Source organism: Poecilia formosa, unplaced genomic scaffold (assembly GCF_000485575.1).
Source record: "Poecilia formosa unplaced genomic scaffold, Poecilia_formosa-5.1.2 Scaffold67, whole genome shotgun sequence".
In the NCBI taxonomy this organism is placed as follows: domain Eukaryota; kingdom Metazoa; phylum Chordata; class Actinopteri; order Cyprinodontiformes; family Poeciliidae; genus Poecilia; species Poecilia formosa.
The window spans coordinates 2142182-2159105 of NW_006800006.1; the positions used below are offsets into that span (position 1 = coordinate 2142182).

Genomic DNA, 16924 nt, shown 5'->3' on the forward strand with positions numbered 1-16924 from the left:
AGGGGGCGGGGCTTAGTTTCTTGTACCAGTAAAGCTACTGATATCCTGCTATATTTAATCCAAAACTCGAATCGTCTCATGTGTTACTTTGATCTAGTTTTCTCTTAAAAGCTTCCATTTCTCTGTTGTGACTTTGCACACATTTTCCCCTGATTGTTCAAGACCTGCACAGCCTTCCTTTTATTGCTTAGATTGTTTCTTCATAAAATGTAAGTTTGTCACTAAGACATTGGAATATGAGGGGGAAAAATAACTGACCACTGTGATTTACCAATTTTTTTGTTTTTGTTTTTCTCATCCAAGGATAGAAAATGTGATTCTGTTTCTTGTCACAATGGAATCGAGCATTGAAGAAATAAATCTGCTGTGCAAGGAGAAAAGATTAATTTTGTGTTTTTACAATTGTGATTTTAGTCTTTTGTTGTTTTTTTCTGCCACACACACACACATACATACACACATGGAGGAAAATCCAGATTTTCAGCAGTTAAGAGACCGGTGAAAAGAGGGAAGCAGATTATCGTAATCCTCAGAAAGCAGTTCTGTTGAAATGCTCATAGCTGTGTGTTGTGTTCCTATATATAGCTTACCTCCATTAGGAAATTGCAACGGCCTTGAAAGGTTTCACAGATCAAACTGGCAGCTTTTCTGTAGCTGGAATATGAGAAGGCTAACACATGCATGTTAACTAGTTGGAAGCTTGTATGTGTTGAGTGAGTGAATTAGGAGTTTTGGAAGGTGGGGGGGAGTAGTTGCATGCTTTAATAACTCTAAAGTTTTTATTTTCTCTTTTTTTATGTTAGTCCCTATGATGGTGTATTCGGCCCATTGTAGATAAGGGGGGAAAAAAAGAGTAAATTTCCACCAAAAATTTCAGAAATTTTCTAAAAAACATCTTGGAAATATCTGCTGTGTTGCTGTATTCAAAATGTTGCTAGAAAAACCTGAAATTTTGAGATGAATCTCAGAAATATGAAGAAAATAAACTTCAAAAGTTCAACATTTTTGACTTTTGAAAATCAGAAATTTTCATGTTTTTATTCCTTTTTTTTCTAGCAAATTTGCAAATTTTCAAACTCAGAAATTTCCTTGTAATTTCTAGAAAACGTATGAGATTGTCTGGTGTAAATTGACTCATTTTTCTCCATGTACACAGGTCGTTGATTATCGTCTTAATGAAAGATTTATCATTTTGAATAGCTGAGCTGCCAGACGCAGCCAGTAGAGGGAGCCAGGCAGACAGAATGAACTACTGCTCACAGGAGCGTTGTCGGAGTTTAACACCAAGAAGCTTGTGTTTTCATATTTATGATAATGTAGTTTTGTAATCTACAACACAATTCAAAACTAAATTTAAAAAAATCATAATTTTTCCCGAGCTGTCTGGCAATACTAAGGTGTTTTGTTTTCATGAGTAGGTCTCCAGCTTTTAACAGTTTTCTAAACTTTTTTGCTCATTTTCAGTCTGGTACCTGACCTTTCTTTGTTTAGGCCTCTGATCTCTGACCTATGGCTCACCCAGGCGGTAAAGTATCATAACAGTAAGTTTATTATGTTGTATCATCAACTCGAGACTCGACAGAAAAGAGGTTTAATATTATAATTTGCTGGAAATGTGGTCATTTTGATTTTATCATTTGTCAGTTACAGTTAAAATCAGATGCTCAAATACACAGTGTAAAAAACGACCCATTTTCTAAAGATTTTTTTTTTTTTTTTACATATTTGTTCAAACTGTTACCATGTCCTGATGGTTTGCCATTGGACAGATAAGCTGAAAAAATCGATTTCCTCCACCTCCTGCCAGAACTACCAAAGAAACCCACCGCCCCACCGCTCATGACTAAAAACAACCAATCAGAGCCAGGAGGCGGGTGTTGGCGCTGTCAATCATCCTTGTGAGGCTGCAACGCTAAAGACTGAGAAACGCCATTACAGGAAAACCGTTTATCCACCGTCATCGCTAACTATGCTAACTAGCCTAGCATTCATGAAGCCGTAGGTTAACTATGATTACCAACATTGTTTATGTCTGTTTAATTCCAAAATAATCAGATAGACCTGATTCAAATTCAAAATCTTATGTAAACAGATGGTGATGTCATCGTTTTGCAGGCTTTTCATAGGGTATACCAGGTGAGTTAAATGGAGGCGCACGTCTGGATGACGCATCGCTTCTTTCTGTGACGTCGTAGCAAATCAGAAATCGGAAAGGATCTGTGGACCTTCACAGGTCGGTTTGGGTTCCCAGGTGTCTGAGCACGTTAGAGTGTACGTACGGTACGTACCACCGTTACACGGAGATAACAGAAAATAAAACAAAGTAAGAGAAAAGACAAATAACTCATGAATGGACATTCTAACCACATGCAGAACTGATGGCAAACACAACGCCGACTGCTCTCATGACTTTTTATTGGGATGAAAAACGTGCTCGAGCAAGATTTACAGCAATCACAATGGTGCGGCTCCAGCATGGGGTGGACTGGACAGACAGACGGAAGGAAAATATCACCGAAAAGGCTAACAAAGATATGTCTACATATGTCTGAGGGAGAAACTGAACAGCTGGAATGAAGGACAATATCTAAAGCAAATGGCCACAGCGCTGTTTGAGTTTAGGAAGGATGCAGAAAAGTTGCTGTGAACTGCTCATGCGCAGATGAGATGTTTCTGTTGCAGTAGCTCTGCCTCTTGCATTCAGAATGATTTTTAAGAAATCTGCTGAAGATAATTAATCCATGGTTGGTTGCCGTGGTGAACGATGGAGACGATGGAGGCTGGAGTAATGTTCTGAGGGGAAACCCCGGATCAGAAGTGGGAGCCCGCTGCGGAGTTGGTACCTGCTCGGCCGTCTTCCTCCGCCGCCTGGGCGCCGGCCTGAGCCGGGGAGGGGCTGGAGTGCCGCTGGCGCCTCATGAAGGGGAACACGCTACGGGAGGCGAGAGGAGGACGGTTTGACTCACAGGCAGGCGCACTCACTCAGAGCAGAAATGTATGACGACATGTTAGAGCCATTGTAGATGGGAGGATTGGGGGGGGGGCAGGGTTAAATTTCCGCCAAACAAAATAAAAAATTTAGTTTTTCTAGAAATTTTTCATCTTTTCAAACTGCAAAATTTCTGTTTTTTTTTCTTTAGAAAAGTTCTGATATTAATGTCAAAATTTCTGTTTTCTCTAGCAAATCTCCCAGTATTTTCTAGAAAATATCTGAGATTGTCAAAATTTCTGAGTTCTTTTCTTGCTAATTTTCTGAGGTTAACCTCAAAATTAATTTTTTTAAGCAAATTTCATATTTTCAAACTCAAAAATTTCTAAGTATTTTCTAGAAAATATCTTAGATTAATCTCAAAAAGATACTGGTTTTTTTTCCAGAAATTTTTGACTTTTCAAACTGAGAAATTTACCTTTATTTTGTATACAATTTCTGAGCTTAATTTCAAAATTTCAGATTTTTCTGGTGGAAAATTTGTCCCCTTTTTTTGTTTTTTCTGTCTACAACGGCCCCTAATATGCCGTTGTAGAAATGAGATGTTACCTTTTCTTGGTCTCCTGGGGGACGACGGCTTTAGCCAGCATGTTTTTGTACAGGTCAGATTTCAGATACCTGGGGTAAGAGTCCTAGACGCACGTTGTTAAAGAATGGGAACACGAAATCCATAATCCATAATCATCTTTTCCAAATTATCTGATAGGTGAAAACTGCTAAAAACCTTCTTCATGAGGAAGTAGATGTGCATCTGTGCGTCGTCCATGACGAAGCGATGCGGCCGTTTGATCCCCTCTAAGGTTTTATCCATCGTCTTGCTGTCGATGTTGACCCAACGGGCCGCTCCAGGGGCCAGGAAGTTTCTAGATAACAAAAAAAGTCAAATAAATAAATAAAAATCATGCTCCTAGATAGAGTTAAAAATCATGTGTACTGATCAACATTTTGTTTTGATTGTTCAAAATGGCCACCGTTATGAAAAGTGAATTTATGCACCATTATAATCAATTAGATGAATGTGTTTGGAGCCCTATAATTAATATATATGTATATATGATTCAAAATACCAATATTTTTGAACCCTGTGCCCTTTTTCTTGTGGACAGTTTTCAAAATGGTTGTAATGGAGAATATATGTTTGTACTAAAATCCGCAGTAGTCATTGCCAGTGGTGGACACGGCGAACCAACAAGTCCAATGAATTTGCTAAACAAAACTCTCAGGTCCGCTAATGCTGAACCACTAAACACATTTAAAAAATTAGCAGAAGCTAACGCTAACGGTTAAGACGACTGTCTCAGTCTGTGTCGCATCGTCTTCATTTCCTCCCAGTCGATGACTGATGAAACATAAAACCAAAGTCCTCAGTTTCAGTTTTGGCATCTGAGTTTGTCTCATCCCTTCAAAGTTGTAAGGTCGGCGGCCATCTTAAAAAAAAAAAAAACGTCTGACGTTCTGACATTCATGTGGCTACTGGGGAATTTGAAAAGCATACAACCTGAGGAGTGAGCATGCAAGTTTTTCTGCTTGTTTCCACAAACTGAAATATTTTTACATTATTACTACTAAATACATTTGTATTTAAGACACTGTAAACATTCAACCGGTTTGTGTGTGTGTGTGTGTGTGTGTGTGTGCGCGTGTGCGCGCGCACTCACTTGTAAACATCCTCCACTTTCTCTATGATCTTGGAACTTTCTCCGTGTCTAATTTCCTCACACGCCTGCCAGAAGTGCAGGTTCTCCGCTGAGAGTAACCACACAAACGCGCACACACACACACACACACACACACACACACACACACACACACACACACACAAACATTGAGGAGCAGAAACAATGACGAAGGAAAGAAAATATATTTATAGCATAAGGAGGTCTCTGAGGAAAATGTTAGCCTCTGGCAATATTTTATAGGCCGTGTCTGCATGGATGAACAAATCCTTTAAGTAGTTTTTCCCTCCAGTTTCCATTCGTATCCTTTCTTTTCAGGATTTTTCTTCTATGGATGTTTTTCATCACAATTTGTTTTCTTTATCCATTGACTTTTTTTTGTCATCCTTTCTGTTAACTGGGTGTTGAAGTTATACTTCTTTTCTTCCTCTGATCTTTCAGGAGGAAACTCTGACTGCTATTATGAATATAGATCAAACTTAAAAGTAACATGTAGAGGATTTGACACATTAATTTCTATAAGAATCAGTATAAGAAGTACTTGAATGAAATTTTCATCAGACTGTCCCAGGTTTGCAGAGCTTCACCAGCGTTTCAGCCACTGATTCTCACCGCTGAACTCTTTCTCCAGGTAGGTCATGAACTCCCGCCTCCCCATGGCGTCGGACAGCAGCTCCATGAAGCTGAAGCTCCAGCGCTCCACGCGAAGACGAGTGGGAACGGGCACTCTGCAGCAAACACACACAGGTCATGTCATCAGACGGTTCCTGGTCGGTCAGTACAACAGTTTGTTTTCTCCCTCCGTTGTTCTCGCCTTCTGATAGAACATCAGGCAAACACACGACAAAAGACGGTCCGACTGCGGGTCGGAGAAGTAAGATCATGAGATGATCAAATTGTTTGTAAAAATGACTTTTGTCAGTCAAAAGCTTCCTACTCTTCGATATTTGTTTTAAATATTCGTGTAACTGTGGAACATTCCACTATAACACATGAACTAATTAGTTGAGTGGTTTTCAGATCGCAGCATATTCAACGTGTTTTAATGACTCGGTCGATCTCCAGACCTCAGTCCAACTGCTGCGGAGCCTCTCCATTAAAACTTTAGCTATTTTAAAAATAAGAATTGGCAAGAATGTTAGACTGTAGATGTGCAAAGCTGGCAGAAACTCAAGCCAGAAGACCTGCAGCAGAAGGTTTAATGGAGGACTGACTCATTGGCGCCATGAATCATTTTCCTTTTATTTCACAGTAATGCGCGACCTTGAGTTGGTCTAACAAGTAACAGTTACAGTTTGTTAGTAAGTTAGTTAGTACAGATGACCAACACTGATCAATGTCTAGACCTTTATCACTTTATAGAGACGGTCTTTGTTGCTGTATCGATGTTAGTTATTTAGTTAGTACACCTGATCATTTCTGGTATGCTCGTATCATTGTTAGTTAGTTAATTAGCGTGGATGGACAAAATTGATTAATGCCTTGACATCAATCTGTTTCTTAGTTAATCACATTTAATAGTTGTATCAAAGTTAGTTAGTTAGTTAGTTAGTACAGGTGGACAACATTGATTAATGTCTTGATAGAAAGTAACTGATTCATACTTTGACATGAATCAGTTATTTAGTTAATCAAACTTCGTAGCTGCATCAAAGTTAGTCGGTTAGTTAGTAAAGATGGACAACACAACTGTCCAAACATTTATCACTTTCCATAATCACTCTCTGTAGTTGTCTGCATCAGTAGTGGTTATTTAGTCCATCAGTTGGTTAGTACACTGAATAATTTCTATGCACTGGTCATTCTTTGTCATCGCTGTGGTTGTATCAACACCAGTTGGTTAGAAACCTTAAAATTCACAACAACAACAAAAAAGCTTGTAGAATCAATCAAAGTTGAATTTATTTCAGGGTTTAGTAGGTGTATATATATATATGTATATATATATATATATATAAAGAGTTTCTCTGACAATGTTTTGGAGAAATCCAGCCAACTGAGAAATCTGTGATGGAAACTAAAGATTAGAGTGACTGCATGGAAACCTTCCAACCCTGTCAGACGGAGGAGGAGGGGTGTGACTATCCCACAGGAGACGTGCAGAAAAGCTTATTAATTATAGGACCAACCAGACGGTTGTGGTGACATGAGGAACCGAATCATTTTAGATTCTTTTGTTCTGCAATTAGCTTAACCGTCGCCAAACTTCAACAAAAGCTAGCTTGGCTACGTCTTTCTCGTTGAGTTCCAGTAAAAGCGGTGAACTCCACCGGTACGATCGCGTCTCGTCTTACATTTCTGAGTTCATCGTCCAGTATGCAATGTCATCAGAGATCCAGGGGTTACTGGGAAGGCAGCCCTGCATTATGGGATCGTGGTTCTGGTACTGCTCGCTGTACTTGACAAAGCTGCACAGATGCAAAGGCATGCCGCACACACACAAAAACACCCGCACACACACACACAGAGATTTATTGTATTAGTGCAGCAGAACGCAGCAGTTAATGGCCACTAATTCCAACTTGCCCCAGGAAGGCTCCATTAGCTGCTCTTATGGAGGGAGCAGTAAGCTTAGTGGGTGGAGGAATTTGGTCCAAGCAACAGCGTATCCATTAGATCTTATGTGCATAAGGCGCACATGTGAACGTGTGCGCCTTATGCACATAAGATCTAACGGACACATGAGAACGTGCGCACAGACCTAAATCGAACCGACACATACCCTTCGAGGCAGACAGAGGACTTTACTCGGTTTCTTCCGAGGGCTCGTCTGGATGTTTCAATCTGTTAAGGATGAAGACAGATGTGATAAACGCGTCGCTGCACGTCTGAGCTGCAGCGACGCGTTATTTACCTCGCTTTTGTAGTAGTCGCTGTTCTAGTTCTGGAAGACGGTGAGACGGCATTGTCAACTTAAGGTTGCACACTGACTTGATTTGCAGGTAGATGTAACAGCTGTCAACAAATCGAGCACTTACTTTGACGTAACCCGAGCAGCAAGAAAAACAAAGAAAAAAGGAAAGCAGCGGCAGAGTTAGAGAGAGAGGGTAATGCTAATGCAATAAACTGATTGAAATGGGGGAGAAGATGAGGATCCGACCAGAGGGACTCGTGTGCTGGAGTTGTTTGGTCGCTCCAGACCCCAGTCCAACATGTTCTGCACCCCGGGCTAAGAAAAATAATAACAAAAAACATTATAACTAAGGATGAAACCTTTATAACGAATAAATATATATTTTTTACATATTTGCTGAAACTCGTGAAAGTATGGTATGAGAAAAATAATCTGTGAAAAGATTGATCTCCTCCGCTCTCCTCTTCCTTTAGCCGCTATGCAGTCTGAAGAAATGCACCAACCAAAAACAACCAATCAGAGCCAGGAGGCGGGTCTTGGCACGGTCAGTCACGCTCGTGTACGCCGCTCAGTGTGCGAATGGCGGAGAAGCATATTGCCATTACAGAAAAAAAAAATGCTTATCTGCTGCCATGCTAATTAGCCGTAGCATTCACAACAGGCTATGCTAACTGCAGCATAGCTTGTTTTATTTCCCCCCCCCCACAGATTATGTATGATGCCATACTGTCGCAACATAGCAGCAGTTTCAATTCAACAAATATGTTAAAAAATATATTTTTATAAAAGTTACACAATGCTGCTTTAAATGTGTACAATTAGACATATTATAAAGCATTTTGGGTCTGCTGTGTGTTTGTACAGAAATGTGTCACGCTGACTGGACAAGTTTGAACCTTCCTGTTGTTTTCCACACCACCAACTCTTCCTTCAATTCCAAAGTTTTTTTTCTCTTCCCTGAGCCCTCTTCCTTAATTCATAAGGTCTACCACATGGAGTCCCTATGCAAACCCTGCTACACCTCACAGCTCTCTCCTTTGCGTCTTTCCTCCACTTTTTTCTTTTAAACCTCTCCTCTTCCTCTGCATGTGTTTGTGTGAGGATAAAAGGAGGTTTATGCACTGAAGAGCTGGAGATTTTCTTATTTCTTTCCACCCCACAACACTGTGTCTGTGCTTTTGTCAGCTCTGGCTTTTAACAGATAGTCTGAATATTGCATGCGGTGAGGCACACGCGGGGAACTGTGGATGAGCATTAGTGGGACCTCTGATTGTGCGGTCCTTAACAGTTTTTCAATAGCTACCGTTGTAGCTTAAAAAAAAAAGCAGTAGTGAATCAGATAGTTATTGTGGAATAATTGGATTTTAAAAACACAAATCATAAACTTGTATAAAAATCGGTTCTCAGGATGCAAGCACAAAGTACGAAATTGGAACTGGAGAAACCGTAACTTTTTTAACATCCACAGTAAGGACTAGGGCTGCATCTAATGATTATCCTAGTAGTCAATTATTCTGACAATTAGTCAGACTGAAAAGTTGGCACATTCTACATATTTTTCCATTAATCACTTAAGTCTTTTCATACAATATTAGAGGTCTAGTAAAAGATCCAAATGAACAAATAATCTTATTCCCTTTTTAAATAAGAAAAATAAACATTTTGTTGCCTAAAATGCAATATAGCATTACTTTTGTAAAGCTGGACTGGGTGAAACTAAAACTATACCACTACAAAAGTTTTGACTAAAGCATATTTACCAATGTGTAGTGATATAGCACAGTAGCTACAATGAAGTGTATCCTAGCATAACATGATAGTTCTGACTAGCCTAGGATAGCATAGCATCAAATAATATAGTGTTTGAGTCAAGCCTAGCTTAACATAGTATACTTAGCATATCATAGCATAACATGGTATAATATAGTATTGTATAGCATAGTATAAGATAGTATGGCAAAGTACAGGATAATACAGCTTGACATGGTATTATATAGCATAGCATTTCATGACATAGCATAGAATGGTTATAATATAGCATAGCATATCATGGCATAACATAGCATGGGATAATGTAGCATAGTGTGACATAGCACAGAAATTAAAGGGCTCTGCAGCCTGTAACTGAGCTAATTTGAGCACGTTTTCAATGTTTTTTCTTTAAATATCTACACAGATATTTGCACAGCAAAAGTAATGGCACAAAGAATCCATTAGGTTACACATCACGCACTTGCCCATTTTATTCCCACAAGTAAGGAATGCTCCATTCCAGAAACCTCTCTGTGTCTGTCTGCAAAGTACAATTTTTTTTTTCTTTGTTCCAAAAACCTAAATGCAGAAATCAACTCTTTTCTCTGTCATCATAAATTGGTCAAGCTTCCCAGAGCAGGTTTGTGTGAAGCTTCATGGGTTAATCATAATGTCTTTTTCTAAAGGGTACCATAACTTTTGCTGCTTTAGATGAATTGTATTAGTATAGAAAAGAAAGCAGTATTGGTGTAATGGTGAGACTACCGGCGGCCTGTTGATGAGCCAGTACGCCTGCTCCTGACATTCTAGGACAATTCGGTCGGCCTTCCTCCTCTGTTTGGAGGCCCTATAAACAGAAATCACAGCGGAAGTTGGTATGCATGTTTAATGGCGCGTGGGAGCGGCTGCGTGTAAGTGTACCTCAGTTGCTCTCTGGCTTGCATCACCACAAAGTCCCAGGTGTGGTTGATCCGCTTGTGCAACAGACTGTACCTCTCCTAAAAAGGCATGAGGGTGGGGTGGGGAGAAACGGACGGAAGAGGAGTGATGACACAAGCAAACTCATTCCTACATAATTCATCACACACACTCATTCTCTGCTTCTAGGATACACACGCACACGGTCCCTACCTTTTCATATTCCATCAGTTCTCCTTGTTTTCTGATGTTCTTTTTAGCCAAGTAGATCGCTGTGGAAGTAAAAGCAAAGAGAAATATAAAAGAGAGAAGATTAGTGCTAGTTCTGTCTTTTTCTTCCTTATGAGGTTTAAAAACATTTTACAGATTTTACTACCATAGTCCAGTTCTGAGGCGGGCCAGCGGGTACTTGTCCAGAAATAAGGAGTCTGGGAAAAACACAGCAATTTTTTTTTTTTTTAAACTGATATCGTTCTTCACACGGACAATAAAAGAAGAGAAACAGACGCTGACAGATGAATGAGGGGATTCATTTAGGAATTTGACTGATGGAGACACAGAGTGAAAATCGGAGATAAGATACTATCAGAGTTAAAGTGGCAGTGTAGGTAAAGTTAGGCGTGAGGAAGACATTTTTCTTTTCTTGCTGTGGATACAAACATGCAGCTGATGGTCTGACCTGGAAGCGGTAAGGCGACTCGTCGGGTCGTAACACCAGGCAGCGGGGCTCTTTGAGAGGGTAGATGTATCCGTATTTGACCAGCATCTCGCCAAGATGCAGGGCCTCTGATAAACAAAGAAAAAGAAGAAGATGAGAATATGCATTAGGAAGTGTAATATTAAGAAAACATATTCATGATTTTTGGCAGTTTGTCTACAAAGACAATTTGAATAGCATTTCATTCACTTGTATATAGTCCCACTGACAGTGGCGCCTCCCAGGAAAATTTTTCATAGGAGTTTCCAGACCGAGCTGGTAAAAAATTTAGATCTGGACTTCGACTAGACCATATTGCTGTGATCTAAATCATTCAGTTTGCCATCCCAGCAGTATATTTAGGCTCGCTGTCCTCCTGGAAGCGAACCTCCGCCCCGCTCTCAAGTCTTATTTTCAGGATTGCCCTTTATTAGCAGCTTCCTGCCTGTGGTGAAAAAATAAATAAAAAATCAACATGGCGATGATGTGTTAAGGATGATATCAGTTTTCTGAGACCACAGTTTTCTGTAGTCTCATCTGACTGGAACACGTTGTTAGCAAACGTTGTATGGCTCTTTTTCAACATCCCTATAGCATGATGCTGCCACCACCATGTTTCACCATAGGGTTGGTGTATATCTGGTAATATGCTGTTATTTTTCTACCAGAATAAACTGAAGTACTTAATTTCCACTATCACCACTTGCTTGCTCAGAAGAAGGCGTTAAGGTTGGTGGAAAGTAATGGCCGTCCTCTTTATGAAACTGTCACTGAAAAACAGAGTGTCTTCAGTCAGAGGCTTCCTCAAATTTGTTGTAACATAGACTGCTACAGGAGATGTATCCTTCCCACAGACATCGCCATCTATAACAACTGTTTAATTGAACAAGCCAAAACAACATTTAAATTTCCCTTTGGGATCAATAATGTATTTGTGAATTTTGAATTGAATTCAAATCATGTACTGAATTCAACTGCACAGAATTATACAAATAGTATCAAATGAGAATTCGATTAAATCCATTTAAATCAGACTATGTGATTTAATTGATCTGAAAGAGGAATTTTGCATTGAAAAACAAAAATCTGAGTACTCTCATTCCGCCCCCTATATAAGATGCCACCCTGGGTGATTGCCCATGCCGCCCATATCAGAAACAGTCACTGGTTCTGTGTAAAAATTGGATCCGTTTGGTGTTTAGAAGATGGTAGTTATGAATTGGCACTATATTAATAAACTGAACTAAGCTAAATTCAAGTTTTAGGGACCTATTTTTTGAGTGACACCTTATTACCTTCATTCACACTCTTAAGTCCATACAGGGTGAAAAAGGAACAGTGTACACCTTTTTTTTCCAACCTTCAAATTAGTTCAGGCATGGTAATATCCCCTGAGGACCTCCACCACGAGAGAACACTAATCAAACGCACATCATCAAGCGACTTAATCAAACTCCGGCCCAACGGGGCTCACTCTATTCCTGTTTACTGGAAACTGCCACCCCTGGATTCTGGATCACACATGCGCACGCACGCAAGCGCGTACACAGACACACGACACACACACACACACAGACACACACACACACCCGAATCACATCTACCTCGTCTCATCTTGAGAGCAAACACCATATCCTGGCAACTCTCCTATGACACACAACAAGCTATAGTCACACACCTTTTATCACCCAGAGCACTCACCCTCCTCACAGATGTGGTATTTCTGAATCAGCCAGGTAATTATATCGTGGCCTGTAAAATTAAAAACATGGAAATGTAATTTAAAAAGTGTAATTTCTGATATTCTGGAAGGTCCCTTTTTTGTTGTCATATTTTTGTTGTTAGCAGACAATAAAAGTGTGTTTTTACAAATACACACACCTGTCATGGCGTGTGGGATGACAGTGATGAGGAGCCTCTGATTTCTCATCTTCATGCCCATGTCAGGGTCCTGCATGGCCACGAGCACTTTCTCCATCTGTCGAATGGGGGCACGCGCGCACGAAACACAGAAAAGACTCGCATTAAACGCGCTCATCAATAAGTTAGAAGTTCAGAAACAAAACACAACCACGCTAAATCATGTTTTGATATATTCATTTTCTATTGTGAGGCAATAGAAAGTACCTCACAATAGAAGGCATGTTGGGTTATCTCGGTTCGCTCCTGTTGTACAGTAGAATCTATCTATATCTATCTATAAATATATATATAATTATATATAAAAACAACAGCTAGCGGATTTGAAAAGCGTTACCTTCCGAAAGCATGACATTTGCTCCGGCTGCAGACCTCCTTTAGCCAGGGTGTTAATTGTCATCTTGCGGGATGCTAGAGATCACCCGGCGGGACGGCGAAGTGCAAAACACCAAAGTGCTGTCGAGAGCGCGCGGCAGCGACAGTGCACCCTTTTTCCCCCCCTGCAGGCGCGTTTCCGTGAATACCGTGGGCGCGCTCGTGTCTATATAATGAAAAACCAAAGATTTGTAGTTGAATTCGTGTGTATTTTCTGTTACTTAGTGAAATAAAAACGTTTTTTTTATGTTGTATTTTTTGTGTATCACACAATAAAGCAAATTACCATGTTAAAAGTTTATTTTTGGTTAAAACAAATGCAAAAAAAATAAAAATAAATAAATAAAAAATGCAGTAATTACTCCGTGTTTTTCCTATCTAAACGAATAAACTAGTCACATCTGATTTATTTTTTTATTATTTTGTATTATTTTGATTTTATTTTGATGAAATATTTAAAGTGTGCTTATAAATAAAATCCATGTTGTGCAGGATAATTTAAAAGTCAAATAGGTGAAACTTTGCTTTAAAAACATTTGAAAGACTCTTAAAAATAAAAAAAATTTCAATTCAAAATTGATAATTGCTAATTCAAGTGCTAATAAGTGCTAAATCAAAATTCAAAAATACAAGTTAAAGTTATTGTGGAAAATAAATATTTTATTTCTTTGTTTATGTTTTGTGTAGTTTTTCATTTTATATTTTAACGCTAACAATATTTAAATTTATTTTATGTTATTTATAATTGTTAAATAACTAATGCTATTTTTCAATATATTATATTCATCAATATACTTTAATATTATTATATCAGATTTGCTCTGACAATGCTGGTAATTTTTATACCAAGCAGGCTTCCGTAGGAGGAGGAAGTGGTTCATTCTCTCCATTAGTGAGGTCTATTTTTATTTTATTTTTTTATTTATTTTTACTCCACTTATCATTTTTCTGCTGAATTTAGAGTCTTCGAAGAGGTAAAAGCTTGCAACGTGTCTGTTTGTCTTCTAGGAAAAGCTAGCGTGTGTGAGTTTTGGTCGCGAAGCTGAAAAATAGCCGCCAGTTGTTGCCTTGCTAACAGTAAGCATAGCAGAATGGACAGGGACCGAGTCAAGGATGAGCTGCAGAAATACGGAAAATCCTGACTCTGTGGACTTTCAGTGGGCGTTGGTCAGTCTAAAACCCGACATTAAAATGAGTACTTTCTTTTTATCTATTTAGTTTCTGTTTGCGTCGTTATTTGTCCATTTCTTTACAAAAAAAACTATCGCATTGTTGTATTACTACTCTTTGTTGCTGCTTTTACTTTTGACTGACTTAGCAAAGTAAACTTTGCATTATCATTGCGCCTCGTGCAGAATTTCAAACTAACCAGGTATATTTAACTCTTAACAGGAACACCTTTTGGGATATGAACAGTCCGCACGTGGACAGCATCTAATGGTTGTTATGGAGACTTGTTGACCCCAAAATGCCATTTTTACCTGCAGTGTTTCTACCTCCCTTATCATTCTGCTCAGTTCCACTGTGGGAAGCTAACTATCATCCAGCCTGGTTCTCAATAGCCAAAATAAATTAGCCTTTGACTTGCATCATATTTATACCCCCAAGGAACCAGGAAGTCATTGATTACTAATTACTTTAGTTGCCAAAAATCAGTGCAATCATATGTCCATTCAGTGCGATATTTATATAAACAGTAAGTCTAATCATGCTTTTCATATATGACCTTGAACAAAAGAACTGGTTTTCAGGTTGTATTTAATTTACATTTTATTTTATTTGTAGATACTTTATGAATGTACAGTTGTTTAAAATTGCTTTTACTCCATATTATATGGAGTAGTAATGTGGAGTAAAATGAATTTTATGTTCAGTGGTGTATATTTTGTTACTGTGCTGCTGTACCAAGTGAATCTCCCCGCTGTGGGATTAATAAGACTATTCTGTTGTTTCAAACCTCAACATTTTACATGAAACCAGTAAAAAAAAAAAAAAAAATCCAGAAATTTGAGTTTAATAACAAATATGTTTAATACTGCCTTGTCCATATTATACATTACTTTATTGCATTTATTTTTTTAATATAAAGAAATAAAAGTGGGTATAAAAGGCACTTTAATCTAACAAACGAGCGTCATTCAAACACAAATAATTTATCTAAAGTGATAAATTTCTCCAGAAGAAATTGACTTTAAAGCTGTTGACGCGACATTCCCTAGGGGGCTAACTGTTCTCTACATTTGCACAGTAAAGATGATATTCAGACATTAAATGTGTGTGTGTGTGTGTGTGTGTTTTCGTTCCCCTGTCAGGTTGCGATGGGTGACATCCGTCAGTCATTGCTGCCTCGGGACGTGCTGAGCGCTGCCAAGGAGCTGCTCTACCACCTGGACATCTACATCTGCAACATGGTGCAGTCGGGCAGGCAGCCCCCTCAGGTCGACTCCAAAACCCTGGATCTGATCGAGGAGTTTATCCTGCACACTCCCAAGGACAGAAACTCACCTGTCAGGGTAAGCCCTTCCCCCCAAAAGGTCCTGTAGAGTAAATAATCAACAGCATCAAAATGTAAACACCAATTATTATTATTTTTTTCCAACAGAGGATGAGTGCTCTGCAGGAGCTGCAGCTCCTGGAGATCATGTGCAGCTGTTTCCAGGAACAGAGTCGGGACACGGTGCGCCAGCTCATGTTCTCCGCTCTCTTCAATCTCCAAGGAAACCAGGCGGACGAGAGTCGGATGGCGCTGCTGAGCAAACTGGTCTCCATGGCAGTCGCTGTGGGCAGGGTTCCCATTCTGGAATGTGCTGCCACCTGGCTACAGGTGAGGAGTCACGTAGGGCTGGGGCGATTAATCTGATCGATCGTGATGAATCTCGAGGAGATTTAGGTAGAACAGATTTACTTACTTACTTATTATCTTAAATGCAAAACGTATATATTTTTTGTACAGCAATGCCTTAATTGCTGCTCTCAATATGTTGTTCTTTCAGCAAATTGCCTTTGTTGAGCCCATAAATGTTAAGGATTAATCGATTCGTAAAATAGTTGACGACTACTTCTATAATCGATTAATCCGATTCATCGTTTCAGCAGTATTGTGACGAAGAAGGAAAGTAATTTACGGTGATGCTTATTTTTACAAAAAAAAATCAGAATAGAGTGTTATGCTTTTATTTCTGGCCCCCTCTAATATGTTGCCCTTGAATAAAACTCTTAAGCCTCTTGTCATGTGTAGTGTGAAAGTGTTCATGCTCTGCCTGCCTGTGGTTGTGCCTACAGAGGACCCATCGTGTGTACTGCGTCCGCCTGGCGCAGGTGCTGGTAGACGACTACTGCAGCATGGTACCGGGATCTGGGCCCACCCTTCACAACATCCACAGCGCCAGCCCTCGCTTCTGCTGCCAGTTCATCACAGCCGTCACAACTCTGTATGACCTCACCTCCGGTACGTCAGGATCACGCAGAAATTACATCCTCCGCGTTACAGCGGAATACCTAGCAACCTCGGCAACACGTCTTTTTTTTTTTCATTTTTCCAGACGAGCTCACGCCTCCGATGGAGCTCCTCCAGATGATTGTGTCGTGGATCCAAGACGACCCCCGGCTGGTCCTGATCACCTTCCTGAACTCGCCCCTGTCCGGCAGCCAGCCAATCAGCTCTCTGGACATGACACCACTTGGTGGGTTGATCCGCTGGTGCATCAAAGCGCCGCTGGCCTACAGGCGGGACAAGAAGCAGG

At 39.7% G+C, this 16924-nt stretch overlaps 2 protein-coding genes across 7 annotated transcripts in view; one reads left to right on the forward strand and one right to left on the reverse strand.

Annotated features, from left to right (window-relative positions):
* Window positions 1–1309: 1309 nt before the first annotated feature.
* Window positions 1310–13279, reverse strand: LOC103140048 (regulator of G protein signaling 11). Of its 4 annotated transcripts, XM_007554994.2 has the most exons (17): window positions 13144–13278; window positions 12768–12864; window positions 12588–12638; window positions 10869–10975; window positions 10566–10617; window positions 10403–10461; window positions 10193–10269; window positions 10037–10118; window positions 7766–7834; window positions 7520–7543; window positions 7388–7449; window positions 6960–7073; window positions 5278–5393; window positions 4648–4735; window positions 3714–3852; window positions 3539–3621; window positions 1699–2932 (listed from the first exon to the last, which is right to left on the reverse strand). In XM_007554994.2, exons 1-17 carry the CDS (start codon window positions 13204–13206, stop codon window positions 2812–2814), a joined length of 1404 nt encoding a protein of 467 aa, XP_007555056.1. In that variant the 5' UTR covers window positions 13207–13278; the 3' UTR covers window positions 1699–2811. The 4 variants fall into 4 exon arrangements, with proteins under 4 accessions (XP_007555057.1, XP_007555056.1, XP_016528405.1 ...); XM_007554995.2 differs by lacking the exon at window positions 6960–7073 and having other exon boundaries at window positions 1310–2932; window positions 13144–13279; XM_016672919.1 differs by lacking the exons at window positions 12588–12638; window positions 12768–12864 and having other exon boundaries at window positions 13144–13240.
* ints15 (integrator complex subunit 15) overlaps window positions 5336–16924 on the forward strand; it is a 24876-nt gene continuing 13287 nt past the window's right edge. The window contains exons 1-5 of one of the 3 annotated variants that reach the window (XM_016672922.1): window positions 5336–5439; window positions 15494–15694; window positions 15784–16005; window positions 16464–16629; window positions 16724–16907. In XM_016672922.1, coding sequence (XP_016528408.1) covers window positions 5416–5439; window positions 15494–15694; window positions 15784–16005; window positions 16464–16629; window positions 16724–16907 — 797 coding nt within the window. In that variant the 5' untranslated portion in view covers window positions 5336–5415. Of the gene's footprint in view, window positions 5440–14033; window positions 14156–15493; window positions 15695–15783; window positions 16006–16463; window positions 16630–16723; window positions 16908–16924 lie in introns of those variants that run through there. The other 2 variants (XM_007554993.2, XM_016672923.1) reach the window with 2 other exon arrangements.

What these genes read in the sequence shown, in the direction of transcription:
- LOC103140048 (XM_007554994.2), bottom strand. Translation starts at nt 13,206, where the DNA reads ATGACAATTAACACCCTGGCTAAAGGAGGTCTGCAGCCGGAGCAAATG. An exon ending in GGCTCATCAACAGGCCGCCG is followed by an intron (nt 7,835 to 10,036) that starts GTAGTCTCACCA and finishes TATTTTTCTTAG; the next exon opens with CCCGGGGTGCAGAACATGTT. An exon ending in CCAGCACACGAGTCCCTCTG is followed by an intron (nt 7,544 to 7,765) that starts GTCGGATCCTCA and finishes TTCCAGAACTAG; the next exon opens with AACAGCGACTACTACAAAAG.